Source organism: Cyclopterus lumpus, chromosome 8 (assembly GCF_009769545.1).
Source record: "Cyclopterus lumpus isolate fCycLum1 chromosome 8, fCycLum1.pri, whole genome shotgun sequence".
NCBI classification, from domain to species: Eukaryota; Metazoa; Chordata; class Actinopteri; order Perciformes; family Cyclopteridae; genus Cyclopterus; species Cyclopterus lumpus.
The window spans coordinates 16065369-16083883 of NC_046973.1; the positions used below are offsets into that span (position 1 = coordinate 16065369).

General features: G+C 42.7%; 1 protein-coding gene across 2 annotated transcripts; it reads left to right on the plus strand.

Moving 5' to 3' along the window:
- The first annotated feature begins 1204 nt into the window (after positions 1-1204).
- On the plus strand, positions 1205-18411 carry aclya (ATP citrate lyase a). 2 transcript variants are annotated; one of them, XM_034539512.1, is made up of 28 exons: positions 1205-1317; positions 3316-3485; positions 5160-5282; positions 6737-6799; positions 6947-7137; positions 9197-9276; positions 9831-9961; positions 10816-10934; positions 11511-11647; positions 11734-11795; positions 11881-11998; positions 12104-12258; positions 12883-12976; positions 13560-13701; positions 13838-14006; positions 14100-14204; positions 14291-14487; positions 14567-14648; positions 14746-14856; positions 14946-15073; positions 15189-15282; positions 15436-15590; positions 15683-15833; positions 15910-16053; positions 16202-16315; positions 16422-16504; positions 16936-17012; positions 17104-18411. In XM_034539512.1, exons 2-28 carry the CDS (start codon positions 3327-3329, stop codon positions 17196-17198), a joined length of 3279 nt encoding a protein of 1092 aa, XP_034395403.1. In that variant the 5' UTR covers positions 1205-1317; positions 3316-3326; the 3' UTR covers positions 17199-18411. The 2 variants fall into 2 exon arrangements, with proteins under 2 accessions (XP_034395403.1, XP_034395402.1); XM_034539511.1 differs by having other exon boundaries at positions 1208-1317; positions 3311-3485.
- Positions 18412-18515: the final 104 nt, after the last annotated feature.

Sequence of the window (18515 nt, forward strand, 5' to 3'; positions counted from 1 at the left end):
ATAATATACATAGAGCCGGGTAGGTTGTGAATTTCACCAACGGGTTAAGTATCTGAATCTACAAAGTAACTTTCCACCAATGTATACAAATCCATTTGATTTATAATTCATAAACTACCATTGAAAACATGCTTTGATCATGCCCTAAACAAAACACACTATAATGAACTATTAAACTATTAATTACCATACTTAAAATAATTTATTCTACAAGTGCTATTAACTGAAATATGAGAAGGGATGAGTAAAGGGGCAACAATCACGTTGATCACGTTGAAACCATAAAAAACATAACTAGTATTTTAGTAGGTCAAGGACAGGTAAAGACCATGAACTGGTGCTCTGCATTCACAATGTTCACCTCAAGGTGCGGGACGGTCCGTGTCAGACTTGATGTGTTTGTGTGCAACATGAAGTGATTTCCTCATTGGTAGATGTGTAGATAAAGAGCAATGTCAACCAATCCACGTCAGCCCTGACTCCTCCACGAGTGGGTGAAAGAGCCTGCGCTTTGAAGGGGACACGAATGATACCTTCAGGTGCTCCCCGGAATCTCTGGTTTTGATTTTGTCCAATACTCATACGTGTGAAGTATGTGGCAAACTAAAGTGCTTTTGATCTGACATAATTAGAAAAATCCCGTGGAGGATGAAATGTTTAGACCCTGTACTTAAGTAAGTGAGCATAACCCTCCACCACTATACAATTATTGCAGTGGCAAAATAGGTGGAGAAAATGTACATTAGGCATTCAATTGTTTTTTTAATTTGGAAGCTGCAATGAGTATCAGCTACAAAAGCAAACAATAACAAGTAGGTAATGCCTTTAATTATTAATAAATAAACTTAATTATATTATAAATTAAGAGGTGGTAGAAGCAGTTATAATAGTTACAAAGGCAAGGCTGTGCATATATTATGTATTTATATAAATGTCATATATTTCGCTTCAAATATTTTTTGTAACAAGAAAAACCTGTTCAACGTATAATTAGTAATTAGTAAAGTATGATTTTTAATGCAGGAATTTATATTTGTTTGTATTTTCACAGGGTAGAATTACTTATTTGGTAAAAAAGCTACTGCGTGTGGGCCTGTTTGTTCCAATATTTCCCAGTATCCCTGAAGGTAGCAATAGAGCAAGGTGTGGAATGAACCAATCAGAAGCGAGGAAACATCAGCCAAGCCTATCGGCAGATGGGCGATGGAGACAAAACTCCCAGGAAGCGCTGCTCTTTGGCACCTCTGATAACCACAGCCGGCAGAAGGGAAGCAGCGTTACCGAGACAATTCCCACTCCGCAACAGAAGAACACAAGGTAAATTACATATTGTTTTTTTTAAAAATGTATTCACTTTTTTGCTTCTTCCACTAACTCTGTCTATTTCTGTCTCTTATATCCAAAAATATCAACAACAAGTTGAACTGCTCTGTCAACTCACGTCAAACCTTAAAGTATTCTATGACTGCAGGATATTTGCTAAACATTGCTGTCCGACCGGTTTGTAAATGAATCATTTATCTCTCTATCTGATGAACTCCCCAAAGCCAGGCAGGTTGGGTCGTATACGATGTGATGTCAACCATGGTGATGTTGCAAGGGAATGTGAAGTGCCAACTTTCATCCTATTACCTCACTGTTTGGTTTAGGTTACACTTGCGCTGGTCCAGATCTGTGTCCAATAGTGCCTCCGCCTCCTCCTCCTCCTCCTCCTCCCCCTCCTCCTCCAGCCATCCATCATCTGAATCAGTGTTGTTGCTGATGTGGCGCAGTGATATTTAATACCTAGATAAAGTAGATGATGGATGGAACCTGCACATAGCTTTGGATAAAAACCGTGTCCGCCCGGCCTGGAACAGGTGCGGTGGTGACTCAAGACAGGAGCAATGATCAATAACGAGAAAGGGCCATGACAGTTCCATTAATCCACTTAAGAAATGGCTGCCAGCAGGAGTCCTGTTTGAGCCGACTTCAGGGCTCTCATCTTAATGAACCACGGCCAAGAAACAAAAAACCCATCCCAAGGTTGCACGGTGACTCTGATTTAGGAGAAATGGTGATCAGTGAACCAGTGTGTGTGTTTTAGCTTTAATAAGCCATACTTCTCAATATTAATGCACATTTGATTTGATGTAGAGGCAGTGATAATAGTGACCTCCATGTTGGTGTTGCATCAATAAACAACAGAAACTTTAACATCAATTAGCCCCACCCCCCCCCCCCCCAAATAAAAGTGTTATAAAAATGGTATTGTAAGTTTGAATCTGCCAGTTCAGGTCAAAAGTTACGTTTCTGCACAATGTACAATATTCTTCCTGATCAGAGAGCAACAAGAAGCTGCTGGATTTCAGGATGGAGTTTAATATGAAAATGTGGCGATGTCAAATATCAGGGATCGGTTCGGCGAGATTGCAGTCTTACTGTAAGTGATGTAAATCTAAATTACTGCGGAATTCAATTTGGACTAATCATTGAAGAGAAATTATTCCATGTTGCGTTCTATGTGTACATTTTGATTTGTATGTGAGAGTTCTTGTCTTGTTGGTCTGGTCTCAGCCTTGAATGGCGTTCGTTTCATACTAATATTAGCTATATCCGTGTTGGTGTATCCTCCTATCACTGGTTTTGAAAGACAAACCCTGACCCCTGTTGGTCCTGTTGGAGGTGACCTCATCGAGTGAAGCTTGTGGCCAAAGTGTAAAGGTCATAACTCCACCCTTTTGTAATTCAAATTTATGGATGCTATAACAAGTAATTATACCTTCTGACTCTTGGAGTTAATGCACCTTCTATGCTGCTTTCAGGCATTACTAATAATTGTTCAGATCAGCCTGTCACTAGATTACTTGTGCAGTTGTAGGATGGTGGACGGAGTCCAGTTAGTGAGTTACTCTTGACAGTGGGACCCTGATTTGTTTGAGTGCAAATACGTGCAATTAACCTCATTAGTGCGCATGTCAACCACACTTAGGCTAATCGTGTTGTATTCACTGTCTGTGTCGTGCTGAGTTCAGCTAACTAAGGAATCTGACCGTGTTAAAAGACAGAAGGCCTGAATCTGTAATCTCTTCTTTCAATTCTGTGCAGACACACTTCATTTTGTCTTTCCGTTCACTGAAAATACAAATTAGGATGCTGTCTAGTTAACCTGTTTACGAGACCAATTCCTGACATGATGTTTTTGTTTTTCTCATTGATAAATCGATCCCATTCCATATCTCTCTGTCCATCCCGTATGTCTGCTTTCCCGCATTCATCCGTCATTCCACATCTCTCTATCTGTCCGTCTCTACCTCTCCTCCATGGCCAGTCTAGCCTGAGCAGTCATGTCGGCCAAAGCCATCTCCGAGCAGACGGGAAAGGAGTTCCTCTACAAGCACATCTGCACATCGGCAGCTGTGCAGAACAGATTCCGCTACGCCAACGTGGCGGCCGAGACCGACTTTGAGCGACTGGCGCAAGAGCACCCGTGGCTGCTCACAGAGGTGAGGCAGAATATCCAGCTGTGCAATAAATATGGATGATGACGTCAGATTTTTTTTTTTTTAAAGCTTGTGATATTACACATTTATAGCCCACTGAAGCACCTTCCTCCTTAAGGCTGTGGATAATGACCTCCTCTTTATGAAGACAATTACTTAGGCTGGCGGCAGAGTGCTCTCTTGGCGCTTGTTAGCCGGCGTCTCAGACAGCGCAGCGATCCGGCAGCTCTGTGGGAATGAAGTATGAATGCAGAAGAGAACATTGAAAGAAAGAAAAGCTCTTCCCTTTTCCACAAATAAATTCTCTCTCACTCTGTCAACAGGTAGGTCAGGCTTCAGCTTTAGGGTACGATCTCTTGCACAAGCGGTTCTCCAGGTACGGCACCGTTGCATCGCCCCGCTTTCACAACAACTCTCGCTGTTCTTCGTAGCGAAGCACTGGCGGATAGATGGGCTGTAATAGAAGTTAATTGAATTACGCCGCGACTTGTCTTGCAGGGATAACATGACACCCCCACCCCCCCTCCACCTCTCCCTCCCTGCTGAAGGTTATTTTTTTATATGTCTTTATCTGGGAGCTACGAGGAGGATATGGAGGGCAGATGCATGGAGTAGAATTGATTAGGAAATTGCATTAACTTTCAACCCCCGACCATCTTCCTTTGCTCATTGGCGAGCACCCAGACACTAATGGGTGCGCTGTCGTACCTTATTCTCTTTATCTGTCCTGCAACTGAGATGACGCGTGCTCAGTCGGTGAGGGTTGGATGTCCTTTCGCATTTGCGTGAGAATGGAGAGATTCCTACTTAAGACGCTCAGCTCGACTTCCAGGTGATGAAGTAGTTTGTGAATCCGGGATTTGCTGATCCCAGGTATGCCCGAATGTGATAACTAAACCTAACTGATAACTAAACACCTGCTGTCACACGCTGGAAGTTAAGATGAACAGTATTAAGTTGTTATGTGCCATTTTAAAAATGTCAATCATGGAACACATGTCGAGGCCGGATTCCTGTTTTATGAAGTTTGTGAAATGAATGTGTGTTGGATCAGCAACTGACTCCTTTTTTCATCTCCATCACGTCTTCCTAAAGCCAAAAATAAATAACTTCGGACAGCTTGCTTTGTCGGCACAATAGTCCAATATCCAAAAACACTCTGTTTATTATAATATAACAGAAAACTACATTTGGCTTTGGGTTACGCTTGAGAAGTTGCACCTATTTATTTTTTATCTTAAAGAACGACTGAAGTGATTAATTGATATTCCACATTGCTGCAGATAATTGTGTTCATTAAAAAAAATAAAAATAAAATGTACTAATTAATTCAGCTCTAGTTAAAGATAACTACTCATGAGTATCGATGTGTCCTCGTGAAATGTCATTAACAGAATTTGACATTTCAATAACAGTTTGAATTTATTACCACAACCAGCTTGTTGCTTTCAACGTATAAATATGCTGTTGAGATGTGAATGCAACAGAGCAGCATTAGAAATCATGTCTAAAAAATAGCTTTTGTTTTTTCCAAATGTACTCCCTTTTTATATATATATATTTTTTTCCGAGCACTCTCTGCAATAACAGAAAAATGTCAGATTGATGCCTTTTTTTAGCTCCGGCTGATTGTAGGTGTCTCGCTAAAATCTACCATTATGTATCTTCCTCCTGCAGAGGCTGGTGGTGAAGCCCGACCAGCTGATCAAGAGACGAGGGAAGCTGGGCCTGGTTGGCGTCAACCTGGACCTGAACGGCGTCAGAGAGTGGCTGAAGTCCCGCCTCATGAGAGAGACGACAGTATGTCATCCGCCCCTTTCCTTCTCTGCTGCGTTGCAGCTTTATTCAGACACTTCTCCTGTTGCCCTTTCCTTCACCCGTTTTGCACCGATACATTTAGTTTGTGTGTGTGTTTTTTGCCGGCTGTATTATGGCTTAAACAGCCACCCAGACCACTGAGAGGTTTGGTATCAATCCACTGTCAGTAAATCAGTCCAGTTAGCTGAAGCGTGCATGAACAAACCATCCGTCCATCTCTCCAGTCATAACCACAGCACAAAAGATCCGTCACTGTGCCACCGAGATGCTGCTGCTTTGCCTCATAAACCAACGAGCTATGGTTATGGAGGGGCGAGGACAGCTCATAAAGCACTGGGCGTGTGTGTGTGTGTGTGTGTGTGTGTGTGTGTGTGTGTGTGTGTGTGTGTTGTAGCAGCATGGAGATTGCGTAGATGTATCTCTTCACAGATGAGATGAACTGCTGGTGGCCGTTTATAAGAATAAATGAAGCCACAGCAGTATGGTGGGCAGTGTTTTTGCTTGTTTGGTATATCTTTATTGTCCTTTTTAGGAGTAGATATAGAATAGAGTTCAAGTAAAGCAGATACATTACTATCAGATGTATCTTGTGACAAACCTGTATTTTTAATTCTGGTGCCTTTTTAAAAAAATAATTAAGGTGCATTGAAATGGAAGCAATCGGTAACCCAATGCAACGATCTTTGTCTTGTATAATAAAAGAAGAAAATAAGCTTTGTTCTGGCATGTTTCCACTTAAATAGAAGTGTCTGCTGCTTGTTGAGTTTATCTGTCCTCTGAGCTTATTGTAGGGAAACCATCAGGGTCGTTCTGTTCAGAGGAAAAGGTCAGAATACATACCAGTAGCTGTGAATAGCTTCATTTAATAGAGCCACTTTGACACATTACCGATTATTTTCATTCACTTTCTTTTCATATGTGGTTAAATAGGAATGGAGGTCAGTTCATTTCTCTGAATTGTCCGGACCCCCTAGTGTTTTATTTTTTTTCAGCTCTCCATTCTTTTTTTCCCCCCTGCCCGTTAAAAACAGCCCTTTTCTTGGCACACTTCAAAATGGCAACTCCCTCTCCGCCCTTTTCTTATTATTTTTGTCCTGTTCTCTCCGGCTGGCTGCTCTCAGCCGGTCCCTGGTTACGTCATGCCCGTTGGCCTTTAACGGAGGAACGATGACATCCCCACCAAATGAGCTGTGGCTGTTTTCAGCAGTAATTCATGACATTTTCTTCCTTTTTTTTTTTTCTCCCTTCATTTGTCAATTTTGATTTAATATACCTTTTGTCGCCTCCTCCCACCAGTCCAGGAAGCATGTCTGAAAATAAGTGTGGGGACCGAAGAGTCTTTTCTTTTTTCATGCAAAATGTTGTTTTGCTCCCAACGGTTTCTTTATCTACGAAGCATTTCATCTTCTTATAATGACTTTGTTGATGATCCTCAGGTGGGAAAAGCCAAGGGCGTACTCAAGAACTTCCTCATCGAGCCTTTTGTCCCCCATAAGCAGGTAAAGCTCTCATTACGCATCTCCACATCTCAGTTTTGACATGCCTTATTTACACGTTCCCACTCCTACCAGCACCAATAGCAGTGATAATACAGATTGTCTGGTAAAGAAACATCATCTGTGTCATATTAACGGCCCATTGTTCAGGAGGAGGAATTCTACGTGTGCATCTACGCCACCCGTGAGGGCGACTATGTGCTGTTTCACCACGAGGGAGGGGTGGATGTGGGAGATGTGGATGCCAAGGCGAAGAAGCTGCTAATTGGAGTGGATGAAAAGATCAGTGAAGACTCTGTGAAGAAAGAGCTGCTGACTCACATCCCCAACGACAAGAAAGTGTGAGTTAAATGGAAGTATTTGTAGTGCACATGCAAAACCTCAGCCTTTTTTTGTTTTGTTAGAATAATCCTGGAAGTGGACGATACAGTATATGTGGACTCTAAAGCCATACAATAGACTGAAGCTCACAGTCTGACTTTATGATATCAAACCACATAATTAAACCAAGAGCTTCGTGATAACATTAAAAACTGAAATCTATTTTTACAGGCTTAATGTTTTATAGAATTAGCTTGTTGAATTGAATCAACCTGTGTTTCTATTATCGTGTCAAACTGGTGCATATGTGATTTTAGTAGACATTGACGCTCAAGTAGAAATCATGTCTTATGGCATGTTAGTGTATATTCATACACCAAACATTAGCTGTTGATGGTCGGAGCTTGTATGTGTAAGTCACGCATTTCTTTTGTGTGCAAATAACCTACAGTAAATGCATGATTACATGTCAAACAGACTTTTAAATGACTTTTTATTCTGAAACACGAACTCTAAAGGTGGAGCTCTAAAAACAGAAGCACTTGACCAACGTATTTACGTAGCTAAACACCAAACTATGAAAAAAAAGACCCAAAACCGGGAGCATTTTCCATTATGTAATGGAAAACTAGAGCGTCACACAAATGGAGTAAAAGCACTCTGATATTGGCAGTAAATGTGGGGGGAGCAGCAGCAGCAGGGGGAGGGCGGGGAGGGGGTCCATTAGACAAATGACAAACTCTCCTCTGCTTCGCCTTCCTTCGATTAGCCTCCACCCCCAGGTTTAACACCGCAGCCACATTCAGAGCACGTCCCTTTTTTTATTTTGATGGGGTATACGATACCGTGGCCCAGCCCCTCCTATCCTATCCATCTCTCCAGCGGCACTCTTGTGACCGCATCTACTGGCCAGACTCACTGTCTTGGCTGACATTGAAGAAGCTGCCCCAGAAATCACTCTGCCAAACCCCCCCCCCCCCCCCCCCCCCCCAAGAGTGTCACACCCTGGATGACAAACAAAAGCGCCACTTGGCCAGTTTTCTTGCCTTCCCATCAGAATCAGACATGGGAAGCTGAGTCACTCGGGGTTTGGGTCACAGCGTTCCCCAACAGGCCAGTCGGCGTCCTGACAACCGGCTGACGTGGTTACAAAGGCTCCGAGCTGCCTGCACAACTGACAGGCAGGAGAGCAACATACAGCCTCCTCCTCCTCCTCCTCCTACCCCCACTCCTCACTGCTCTGTTTTGACATGTGAAGGAGGAAGTAAATTAGATTTGTCCTTCTCTCCAGCAGCTAATTTACAGGTGGACTCTTTCCTGTCCAGCTCAGCCGTAACAATCCATCAGGGATATTGCCTGTAGTTTGTCATGGTTTTAATTGCGTGGAAATAATATGATATAAATGTAATATAATTTTATATTACATTATTGTATGTAATGGTGCTTTCTTTTGAAATCACCAGACATAGGTTGTACAGAGACATTTTATTGCATAGCCCAGTACGAATGGATGACTTTTTACTTGAAAATATTAAATATGATTAGCTCCAAAGCTGTCTTTTTATTAAGAGTTTTGCATTGCAATACTGTCAGGAGATTATTAAAAAGCTGTTTGTGTATTCACTTAATGATTTTATTTTTTATTTCTCTTAAAGTTATAGTGTTCCTCCACTTTTAGGGCTGCAACTAATAATTAATAATAATGTTAATAATGTTCTTGATTCATCAATTATTTTGTCTACAAAAAGCCCAAGATGACTACTTCAAATTGCTTATCAAACATATTCAATTTACAATAATGTAATCCAAGAGAGAATATACTTGTATTTCAGAAGCTGATTCCAGCGACTGTTTGAACTTTTGCTTAAAAGGTGATTTAAAATGAGTCGTCCATAATCAAAACGGCTGCAAATAAATGTTCTGTCTCGTCGATTATTCAACTAATTATTCCAACTGGAACGTGATTTACATCTCCTTTTTTAATATTATAACATGATTACGCGGACATCCTCAGTCATTTGCACCAGATCCGAGTTGGAAAGATGAGAGTTCAGTGGGTTGAATGTCGTCTCTCCGCAGGATCCTGGCCAGCTTCATCGTTGGGCTCTTCAACCTGTATGAAGACCTGTTCTTCACATACCTGGAGATCAATCCACTGGGTAGGCATTTTCTTTCTCAAATACATTGATGTGCTATGTCTGAACAAGTGATCATGATGGCATATGCATTTTGTTCCAACGCAGATTCATAAATATGTCATCAGATTAGGAAATTGGAAAGGGGACATCAAAAGGAAATTGAAGATGAAAACATCAATGCATAATAAAACATCTCCTTAATAAAGCCAAGAGGCAGAAGTTTATTCTTGGGCATTTTTTAAAATTGAGGGAGGAAACCAGTAAATAATGTATGCACTTCCTGTTTGATGAAGGAAGCCTGTATTTATAATAGAATAATTGGGCACCAGTATGTGCCTTCTGGCAGCTGTTCCTGTATATGTAGCAAGGCTGCTGAGACCAGCTCTCCCTGCTTTGATTTCACAACACCTCCTCCCCATCTTTGCTTTCCTTCCACCTCCTACAGGGACAGCAGGAAGGTCGTGGTCACCTGGGCTTGAGGCATGGTCCTCCCAGGCTGACATAATGAAACTCAGTGGGTGGGTGTTTGTGAACCTTGTAGGAGTATAGATCTCTTTTTTTTTCCTCTTTCTCAGTGGTCACAAAAGATGGCGTTTACGTGCTGGACATGGCAGCCAAGATCGACGCCACAGCTGACTATATCTGCAAGTCCAAGTGGGGAGACGTGGAGTTCCCTCCACCCTTCGGCAGGGAGGCTTATCCTGAGGTGAAGCACTGGAGAGACGGAGCAAGCGATGTGTCAGATATCAATCCGGCTGCATTAAATAGCTGCCGGTGTTCTCCAAAGAGGGAGAATATAGCTTATTTTGAGTGTTAATTAATTAATTAATTAGGCAAAATTGAGCAAATTATCAATCTGTGTATAAAGACTCAATTCGTTGATGTCGTGTCCCATACTGTAATGAGATTCATGAGATGCTTTTGTTAGAAAATATTTTGAGTAGTGATTTCCTCTTTTTTTGGGGGGGAATTAGGCTTACAATACCATTACACATCAGTATTATGAAGATATTTTTAAAAACCCTCCATGTCTCCTTTTTTAAACAATGTAATCTATATCACCTGCATGACAGAGTTCAATAATATGTAGACAGGACTTTCTTTTATTTTTGGCTGATGTACGTAGGAGCTCGTTTGAGACGGACTGTCTGTGCACCAGACGGGCTGGTCTAATTGGGCTGCTGTGAGACTAGAGTGGAGATGAGGGACAGCGGGTGCCTTTGATTGGGAGTTGTTTTACTCTCAGCCACCAGCTGTGGCCCTGACTGTCACAAACAACCACTGATGCACATCACATTCTCTACCGCTCCAGATATTTCTACAATATTTCCGATTTTAATAGCTCTTTAAAACCAATCCAAGCACAGGACATTTAATTGTGGCCAAATAGAGAGGCTCTTGTCCAAGTCCTGCACTGATTAAGGCTACACACGCACACACACACACACGCACACACATAGACAAACACACCTTGTAAACGTTATACGAGTGCCTACTTATTCTAGCAATCATATAACGTGTCTCACAAGTCTTGGTTGACCTTTCCTTTAACATTTGCAGGAGGCCTACATTGCCGACCTTGATGCAAAGAGTGGCGCGAGCCTCAAACTGACCCTGCTCAACCCGCGAGGCAGGATCTGGACCATGGTGGCAGGAGGAGGCGCCTCAGTGGTGTACAGGTACCACAGTCAATAAACCAAAAGCCTGGACAAATGGGAGCCACTGGCCATGTATCTGAAATAATCCAATTGGATGTTTTCTTCTGGCTGCTGAAATTGTCTCCTGACTCTATCCTCATTACATTGATTACACTACGCATAATTGAGTTTAGCAGTGTATGCCAGTGATGCAGCAGTGGGACTGATGGTGCAGCAGCTCAGACTGCTGGGTAAATTGGATTCTTGACATTTTAGTGAGTCTGGAGGAATGAGAGCGTCTCTCTCCCTCCCATCTGTTGGGAGGTGTAAAGCGTGACATGCAGACCCATCAGCCATAACTAATTTTTCCCTCTGTGCACTGTTAATTTGCGGTGTCTGTTTTATAGTTCAGTATTAATTCAGAGGGGGAAAAAAAATGCATTTACTGTTTAAGTGCATTCTGAAAAGTTAAGCACTCCAAGTTAAGTTGCTGATCATCTCATTTCATTTAGAATATCCATACGACTGTACAGGCACAGGAGACAGACACACAGCTGTTGGTGGTGGTGCTTTTTTTCCTTCTCTTGTGTGGGTGACTCAGATATAAAACTCTTCTAGTGACACAATCTGTGACCTGGGTGGCGTCAACGAGCTGGCCAATTATGGGGAGTATTCAGGAGCGCCAAGCGAACAGCAGACCTACGACTATGCCAAGACTATCCTGTCTCTGATGACAAGAGAGAAGCACCCTGATGGTAAGACAGCAGCTCAGACGGAGCTTTCTGTGACCACAAAGTGGTCTTTTTCTCTTCTAAGCGTGTGTTTCTGTTATGATTTCCAGGAAAGGTTTTGATCATCGGGGGAAGCATTGCAAACTTCACAAACGTTGCAGCAACATTTAAGGTACAGTGTTTGTTTATGTAGTCACCTGGATATTATTTGATAAGTTATCAGGTTACTCACTGAGCTTCATCCTTGTCTTTGCTAGGGGATTGTTCGAGCCATCAGAGACTATCAGGTGCCATTGAAGGAGCATGAGGTCACCATTTTTGTCCGCCGTGGAGGCCCCAACTACCAGGAAGGCCTCAGAGTGATGGGAGAAGTTGGTGTGTTGTAGATTCATATTTATACTTCTTTATTGCATTTTTTTTTAATCTGCAAGCTGGGTTTCAAACCCCACACTTTAATATCTCCCTGCCTGCTTTCCTCAGGCAAGACAACTGGCATCCCCATCCATGTCTTTGGCACAGAAACTCACATGACTGCCATTGTTGGCATGGCACTGGGCCACCGGCCAATCCCCAACCAGCCTCCTGTTGCTGCCCACACTGCCAACTTCCTTCTCAACTCCAGCGGCAGCACATCGGTATGACATACTGACCCCACAGAGACAAATGGGCTGTCACGATGCTGTGTGAGGAGAAGACGTGTATGCCACGGCCTCTGTTCCAGTTGATGTCTCCTCCTTTTAGTGAACCAGATTATCAGAAGGCCCAAAGGCTCTTTTGTATAATGGCATTGCGGAGCATTGTGGACTGCTCTCACTCTTGAGATCAGTCAGTAAAACTCACTGCGACCGCCCCAAGGCACCCATTAAGTCCGTGCAGTGCGTAGGCTTTCAGCAAAGTGTGCGCGTGCGCCTACAAGTATGCACACTCATTCATGTATTCGCCAATTGGCTCCGATGTTGTTGTTTAAGCTTGAGTCATTCAATTGTAAAACAGAAGCGTTAAGCTCTGAAATCCAGTTTTTTATACTTCACGAAGGTCTACTTTTGTAGCCGATGATATGAAAAATCAAGAAGGTGCAGGTGACGTCTTGTGGGAATGTTAAGGCTGCCCTGCTCCTTTTTTATCTAGCTTCATCAAGGACCAGTTTTTACCGTTAAAGCAGATCAGTTTTTCACTGAGCTGTCTTCCATTAGCGCACACTCTTTTTAAAATGTGCTGAGCAGAATAAAAAATGGTTTGAATCTCTTTGTCATGTCCAGACCCCAGCATCCAGCCGAACGGCTTCTTTCTCCGAAAACCGAGCCAAAGTTGAGGACTCACCAGCCAAGAAGAACAAAACAGGAGCTCCCATCGGTGAGCAAGCGCAGTCACGGCTGCACTGTGAAGTCTCTGCAGGGTGACCGCTGAGGTTCTGATGTGTTTCCACGCATGGGTTCACTGCTGAGCAGCGTGACAGGTGGAAGGAAGCCTTGTGATTATGCACGGTTGAGTTTAGGTATTATAGCTCCCCCTTTGGACAGCATGACCACTTTGTGATTTAAACTCACCAAAATGGAAGTTCAGTGCAATGACAAGTAATTGGACGCATACTACACTCCTAATCCTGTGCATTTTAAAGATACACGTGTGATTTTGTGTTTTGATTTATGTAAAACATCAACAATCCCAGACTCCTAAAGCATGCTGGGTTTTATGTTGGTGAAACACTATCAGGCTACTTTTATTAATCTTATTGATTAACCACTTTTTTTTTTCATCCCCATGTTAGTGGTGTTCTTATATTTATTTTATAAACTTCATAGAAACCTAGAAGAAAATAAATATAATGTCTAGAAGCACGGACGTTGTTTTTTTCTATATAATGTAAATGCACAGGAACAAGTTTTGTGACCTGGTGTTCAGATTTCTTTCTGTAACAGCGTTCCTCTCCCTGCAGCCAAGTCAACTTCCCTCTTCAGCAAACACACCAAGTCCATCGTGTGGGGTATGCAGACGCGGGCCGTACAGGGTATGCTGGACTTTGATTACGTCTGCTCCAGAGAGGAGCCATCTGTTGCAGCCATGGTCTACCCATTCACGTAAGTGTGCACTGTGCTCTATTGTACATTTTTAAAATGCACTATTGTACATTTTAAAATGGTTAAAAAAAAATCAGAGGTAAACGGTGCCCTTTCACTGTGTGACAAATGTCTTTCTGCATGGCTGCCTTTTCAGTGGAGACCACAAACAGAAGTACTATTGGGGCCATAAAGAGATCCTCATCCCGGTGTATAAGAACATGAGCGACGCCATGAAGAAGCATCCCGACGTGGACGTGCTGATCAGCTTTGCCTCTTTGCGTTCAGCCTATGACAGCACCATGGAGACCATGCAGTACCCACAGGTGAGTGCACACGCACACACCATGCTTCACCATCTGCAAGGTGCTTAAAAGCCGAGCAATATAAAGTAACGTTATTCTATCGTTTGCTTTCAGATTCACACCATTGCCATCATTGCTGAGGGAATCCCTGAAGCCCATACCAGGAAGATCATCAAGGCCGCAGATGAGAAGGGGGTTACAATCATTGGACCAGCAACCGTGAGTCTTGCTTCACTTCTCATTGGGATTAACCCAATTTCCCTCTGTGCTCTGTTATCTGAGCAAACCAACAAATCTCTGACCAGGTTGGAGGAATCAAGCCAGGCTGTTTCAAGATCGGGAACACAGGAGGCATGTTGGATAACATCCTGGCCTCCAAGCTCTATCGCCCAGGCAGCGTGGCCTACGTGTCCCGCTCAGGCGGCATGTCCAATGAACTCAACAACATAATCTCACGCACCACCGACGGTGTTTTTGAAGGTGTTGCCATTGGTGGGGACAGGTATGCAACTGTCTTTTTATTTGCAGCATGTCAGCATGTGGGTTTGAATTTGCCTATATAATATTGGACTTTCCCGCAGATACCCAGGCTCAGTGTTTACTGATCATGTGCTGCGCTACCAAGACACTCCTGGAGTGAAGATGATTGTTGTACTGGGAGAGGTACGGAATAAATCCACACACACACACATGCTGGTGCCTGCAGCTTTTAAACGGTTATTGATTTGGTACATCCTGACTCTGTCTCTGCCTTCAACAGATTGGAGGCACAGAGGAGTACAAGATCGGCCAGGCCATCGAACAGGGCCGGATCACAAAGCCAGTGGTGTGCTGGTGTATTGGGACCTGTGCTACCATGTTCTCCTCAGAGGTGCATTACAGTGCATTGCACAATGGAATAACTGACTGTTTTAAAGACATTTCTGACCCACGTTCTACCGCCACCTCCTCCCTCCTCAGGTGCAGTTCGGCCATGCAGGAGCCTGTGCCAATCAGGCCTCTGAGACAGCAGTAGCTAAAAACATGGCTCTGAAGGAGGCTGGTGCCTTCGTCCCAAAGAGCTTTGACGAGCTGGGAGAGCTCATCAAGTGAGTGCACATTGTCACATTTCATTCCTTCTGTATTTTCCTTAGTTTTTTTTTTTTTATTGGAATGATTCCTGCGCTCCTCTTATACTCTTCTATGTCTTTTTCATCCACGCAGTTCTGTTTATGATGACCTTGTTGCCAAAGGAGTCATCCAGCCGGCCGTAGAGATGCCTCCTCCCACTGTGCCGATGGATTACTCTTGGGCACGAGTGAGTACGCCCTCTGAACATGAATGAATAAAGCATTTAGCTGTTGGCTGAGGGCAAAAGAAAATTGAAACAAATCGTATCGTTTTTAAATGAGAGAGCAAATATACTGTATGCAGTAAACTTGTTTTTTCCGTTTTCCCTCTTGCCCTGCAGGAGCTAGGTCTGATCCGTAAGCCTGCCTCCTTCATGACGAGTATCTGTGACGAGAGGGGTCAGGAGCTCATCTACGCCGGCATGCCCATCACGGAGGTCTTCAAGTCAGAAATAGGCCTCGGAGGAACTCTGGGGCTTCTCTGGTTCCAGAGGAGGTCAGCCTCTTAACGCTATCGTTGTGATAAACAAACTCTTGACAAACCATTTAACCCTATAACCATGTCCCCCCCCCCCTCCTTGTGTGCAGGTTGCCAAGGTATGCCTGCCAGTTCATTGAGATGTGCCTGATGGTGACTGCTGATCACGGCCCCGCTGTTTCCGGTGCCCACAACACCATCGTCTGTGCTCGAGCTGGCAAAGATCTCATCTCCAGTCTCACCTCTGGCCTTCTCACCATCGTAAGACACCTGTGATTCTTTATTATTTACTGACCTGCAAATGTCCACCGTGAGCAACAGTTTGATCCTTTTTCAGGGTGACCGCTTTGGAGGCGCTCTGGATGCTGCAGCAAAGCAGTTCAGCAAGGCTTTCGACAGCGGCATGCTGCCCATGGAGTTTGTCAACAAGATGAAGAAGGATGGCAAGCTGATCATGGGCATTGGCCACAGAGTCAAGTCGGTGAGTACGATGGCTCCTGAGCATGCGCTCAGGAGGAGTGTCCAGTGTGGACATGGCATTTAAAGGACGAATGCTAGAGATGGAGGAAAACAAGATTGATTGGAGAGGGAAGATGTTTAATGAAAGGGAGTTGTCTGTGCTTCGCCAGATTAATAATCCAGACATGAGAGTCCAGATCTTGAAGGATTTTGTGAAGCAGCACTTCCCCTCCACCCAGCTGATGGACTACGCTTTAGATGTGGAGAAGATCACCACCTCCAAAGTAGGATTCATCACTTCATCCTGTCAGCTTTTACTAAATAGTGACACGCTGCAATTCTTTTTTTTTTTAAATCACATGATCTTCCTTTTCCTGTGTGGCTGTTTAGAAACCCAACTTGATCCTGAATGTGGATGGCTTTATTGGTGTAGCCTTTGTGGACTTGCTCAGGAATTGTGGTGGATTTACAAGGTGAGCAAATAAATACTGCATCTTTGCCATGTCTTCATACAATGTACACCTTGTTTCTATGAAAAAAAAGATGCCTTTACTTTACGTAAGACAAGATAAGAGTAACAGGCTTTCAAGTTACATTTCTATATTGAATCCATAGAGAATGTGGATCCAAGGCTGTTTGACAACTTGGATCTTTGATTTCGTGCTTCTTCTCCATAATGCCTTGGAGTAATTTAGAGCCAAATATCTTAATTGTGGACGGCAAAGACTTGTTTGTTTATCTGCACTTCACACATGGTCAATATAAATAATAATAAAGGATTATCTTATCTTATCTTATATGTTTGAGTTTAAGTACAAAATGAGTAGTACTATGCCTACATTGTGGGCAGCCATCTTTTCAATTCAACAACTCTTGTCCTTGCTACCCATCATGCCTGTCACAGGGATGAAGCTGATGAGTTTGTGGAAATAGGAGCTCTGAACGGTATCTTTGTCCTGGGGCGCAGCATGGGATTTATTGGTGAGTCATTTCTGTGTACAGACACACTGCTACAGTAACGTGTGCGAGATGGCACTTGACAGTCAAACCCTCCTTTTTCATGTTTTCTCAGGACACTACCTAGACCAAAAGAGGCTGAAGCAGGGTCTGTACCGCCACCCCTGGGATGACATCTCCTATGTGCTCCCAGAACACATGTCCATGTAATCAGAGGGACTAAACCAGACAGCGTCAGCCCTCTGTCGCCAGATCGCCTCATCCGAGCCGTCAATACCCCGCCCATACTGTGATCTGTCACTCCCAAGCAGTGGTGTAATATCGAAAAGATGTAACTATGGATATCGTTGTAAATTGCAAATATTGAAAAGAAGAAACCTGTCAGTGCTGCAGCTCTTTGAATATTAGTATAACCTGCCAAACTGAGACGCTCTAGTGAATGACCCCACTCAGTCGGGACGTGACTGAGTGAGATCACAAGATGAATCAGATATACAGCTAAAGGGGGGAACGTTGATTATTCAACTTACCACCAACACTCTCATGGCTAGTGATGTACTATTCTTTACCCCAACTATATATATCACTGTCACATTAACCTAGCATGTGTCTCTGTGCAGCTCTCTTCATTGTGCCACTTGAGAATCATGAGCTTGCTAGGGGTTAAACATGTAGTGCAATAAGGCCTATAATATGAGAAACATACTGTAGATCAGAGCTTTATTTATTTATAGATGTATCGATGTCATAGTTTTTATTTTCTTTAATGTTTTTGACACTGGGTGGGGGGTGAAACATCAGTCTGCTTACTGTAGTGAAAAGGACCATTATGAGTCAATCTTTCTTGATATTGTTGACATGAATGCACTATTTTCATTAAAATAACCTGAAATATTATTAGAATATTTCCATCAGCACTACAAGACAGCAAGTTGTTTTAGCATTTAAATGCTATAATATATTTAATGTCTTCACATAATATATATTAGGTCTAAATACGTTTTTAATGATTTAAGATTGTGTAATTTTTCGATTAGAGTAGGATTTTAAAAGTCATTATGTCCCCACTATTTATGCATTTATTACTCACTTTTTGCATTTGAACACACCTTTTCAGTATTCAACGGAGAAACTATGTGGACAATCTGCTAATCGTAAGAAGGACAAAACTTCCATTCTATTTTAAATTAAAGAAAATTAAAGATATTCCCCAAGAAAATGTGGTTTCAACCATCACCAGTGTCGTTTATTATGTGAATGTTAAAAAACAAAACAACATCTTTGGACAACGGCAAACCTCACCAATATTGTCACAATGTTTGTTTGTAATTGTTTCGATGTGAAATAAATGTGCTTCTACTGATTTGTCGTATGTTGACAACTGTGTAATTGAGTAAAATAAAAATGTATTAATGTCATGTAATACTGTGTCTGTGTGCAGCATTATCTTTTAAATATATTTAACCTCCAGATCACGTTTGCATGACAAAACGTTGCACACCCTTTTATCTCTTTTTATTTTTTATT

Coding starts and splice junctions, on each gene's coding strand:
- aclya (XM_034539512.1), top strand. CDS start 3,327: ATGTCGGCCAAAGCCATCTCCGAGCAGACGGGAAAGGAGTTCCTCTAC. Junction 3,486..5,159: donor ACCCGTGGCTGCTCACAGAG/GTGAGGCAGAAT, acceptor TTCCTCCTGCAG/AGGCTGGTGGTGAAGCCCGA. Junction 12,259..12,882: donor ACTCCAGCGGCAGCACATCG/GTATGACATACT, acceptor TGTCATGTCCAG/ACCCCAGCATCCAGCCGAAC.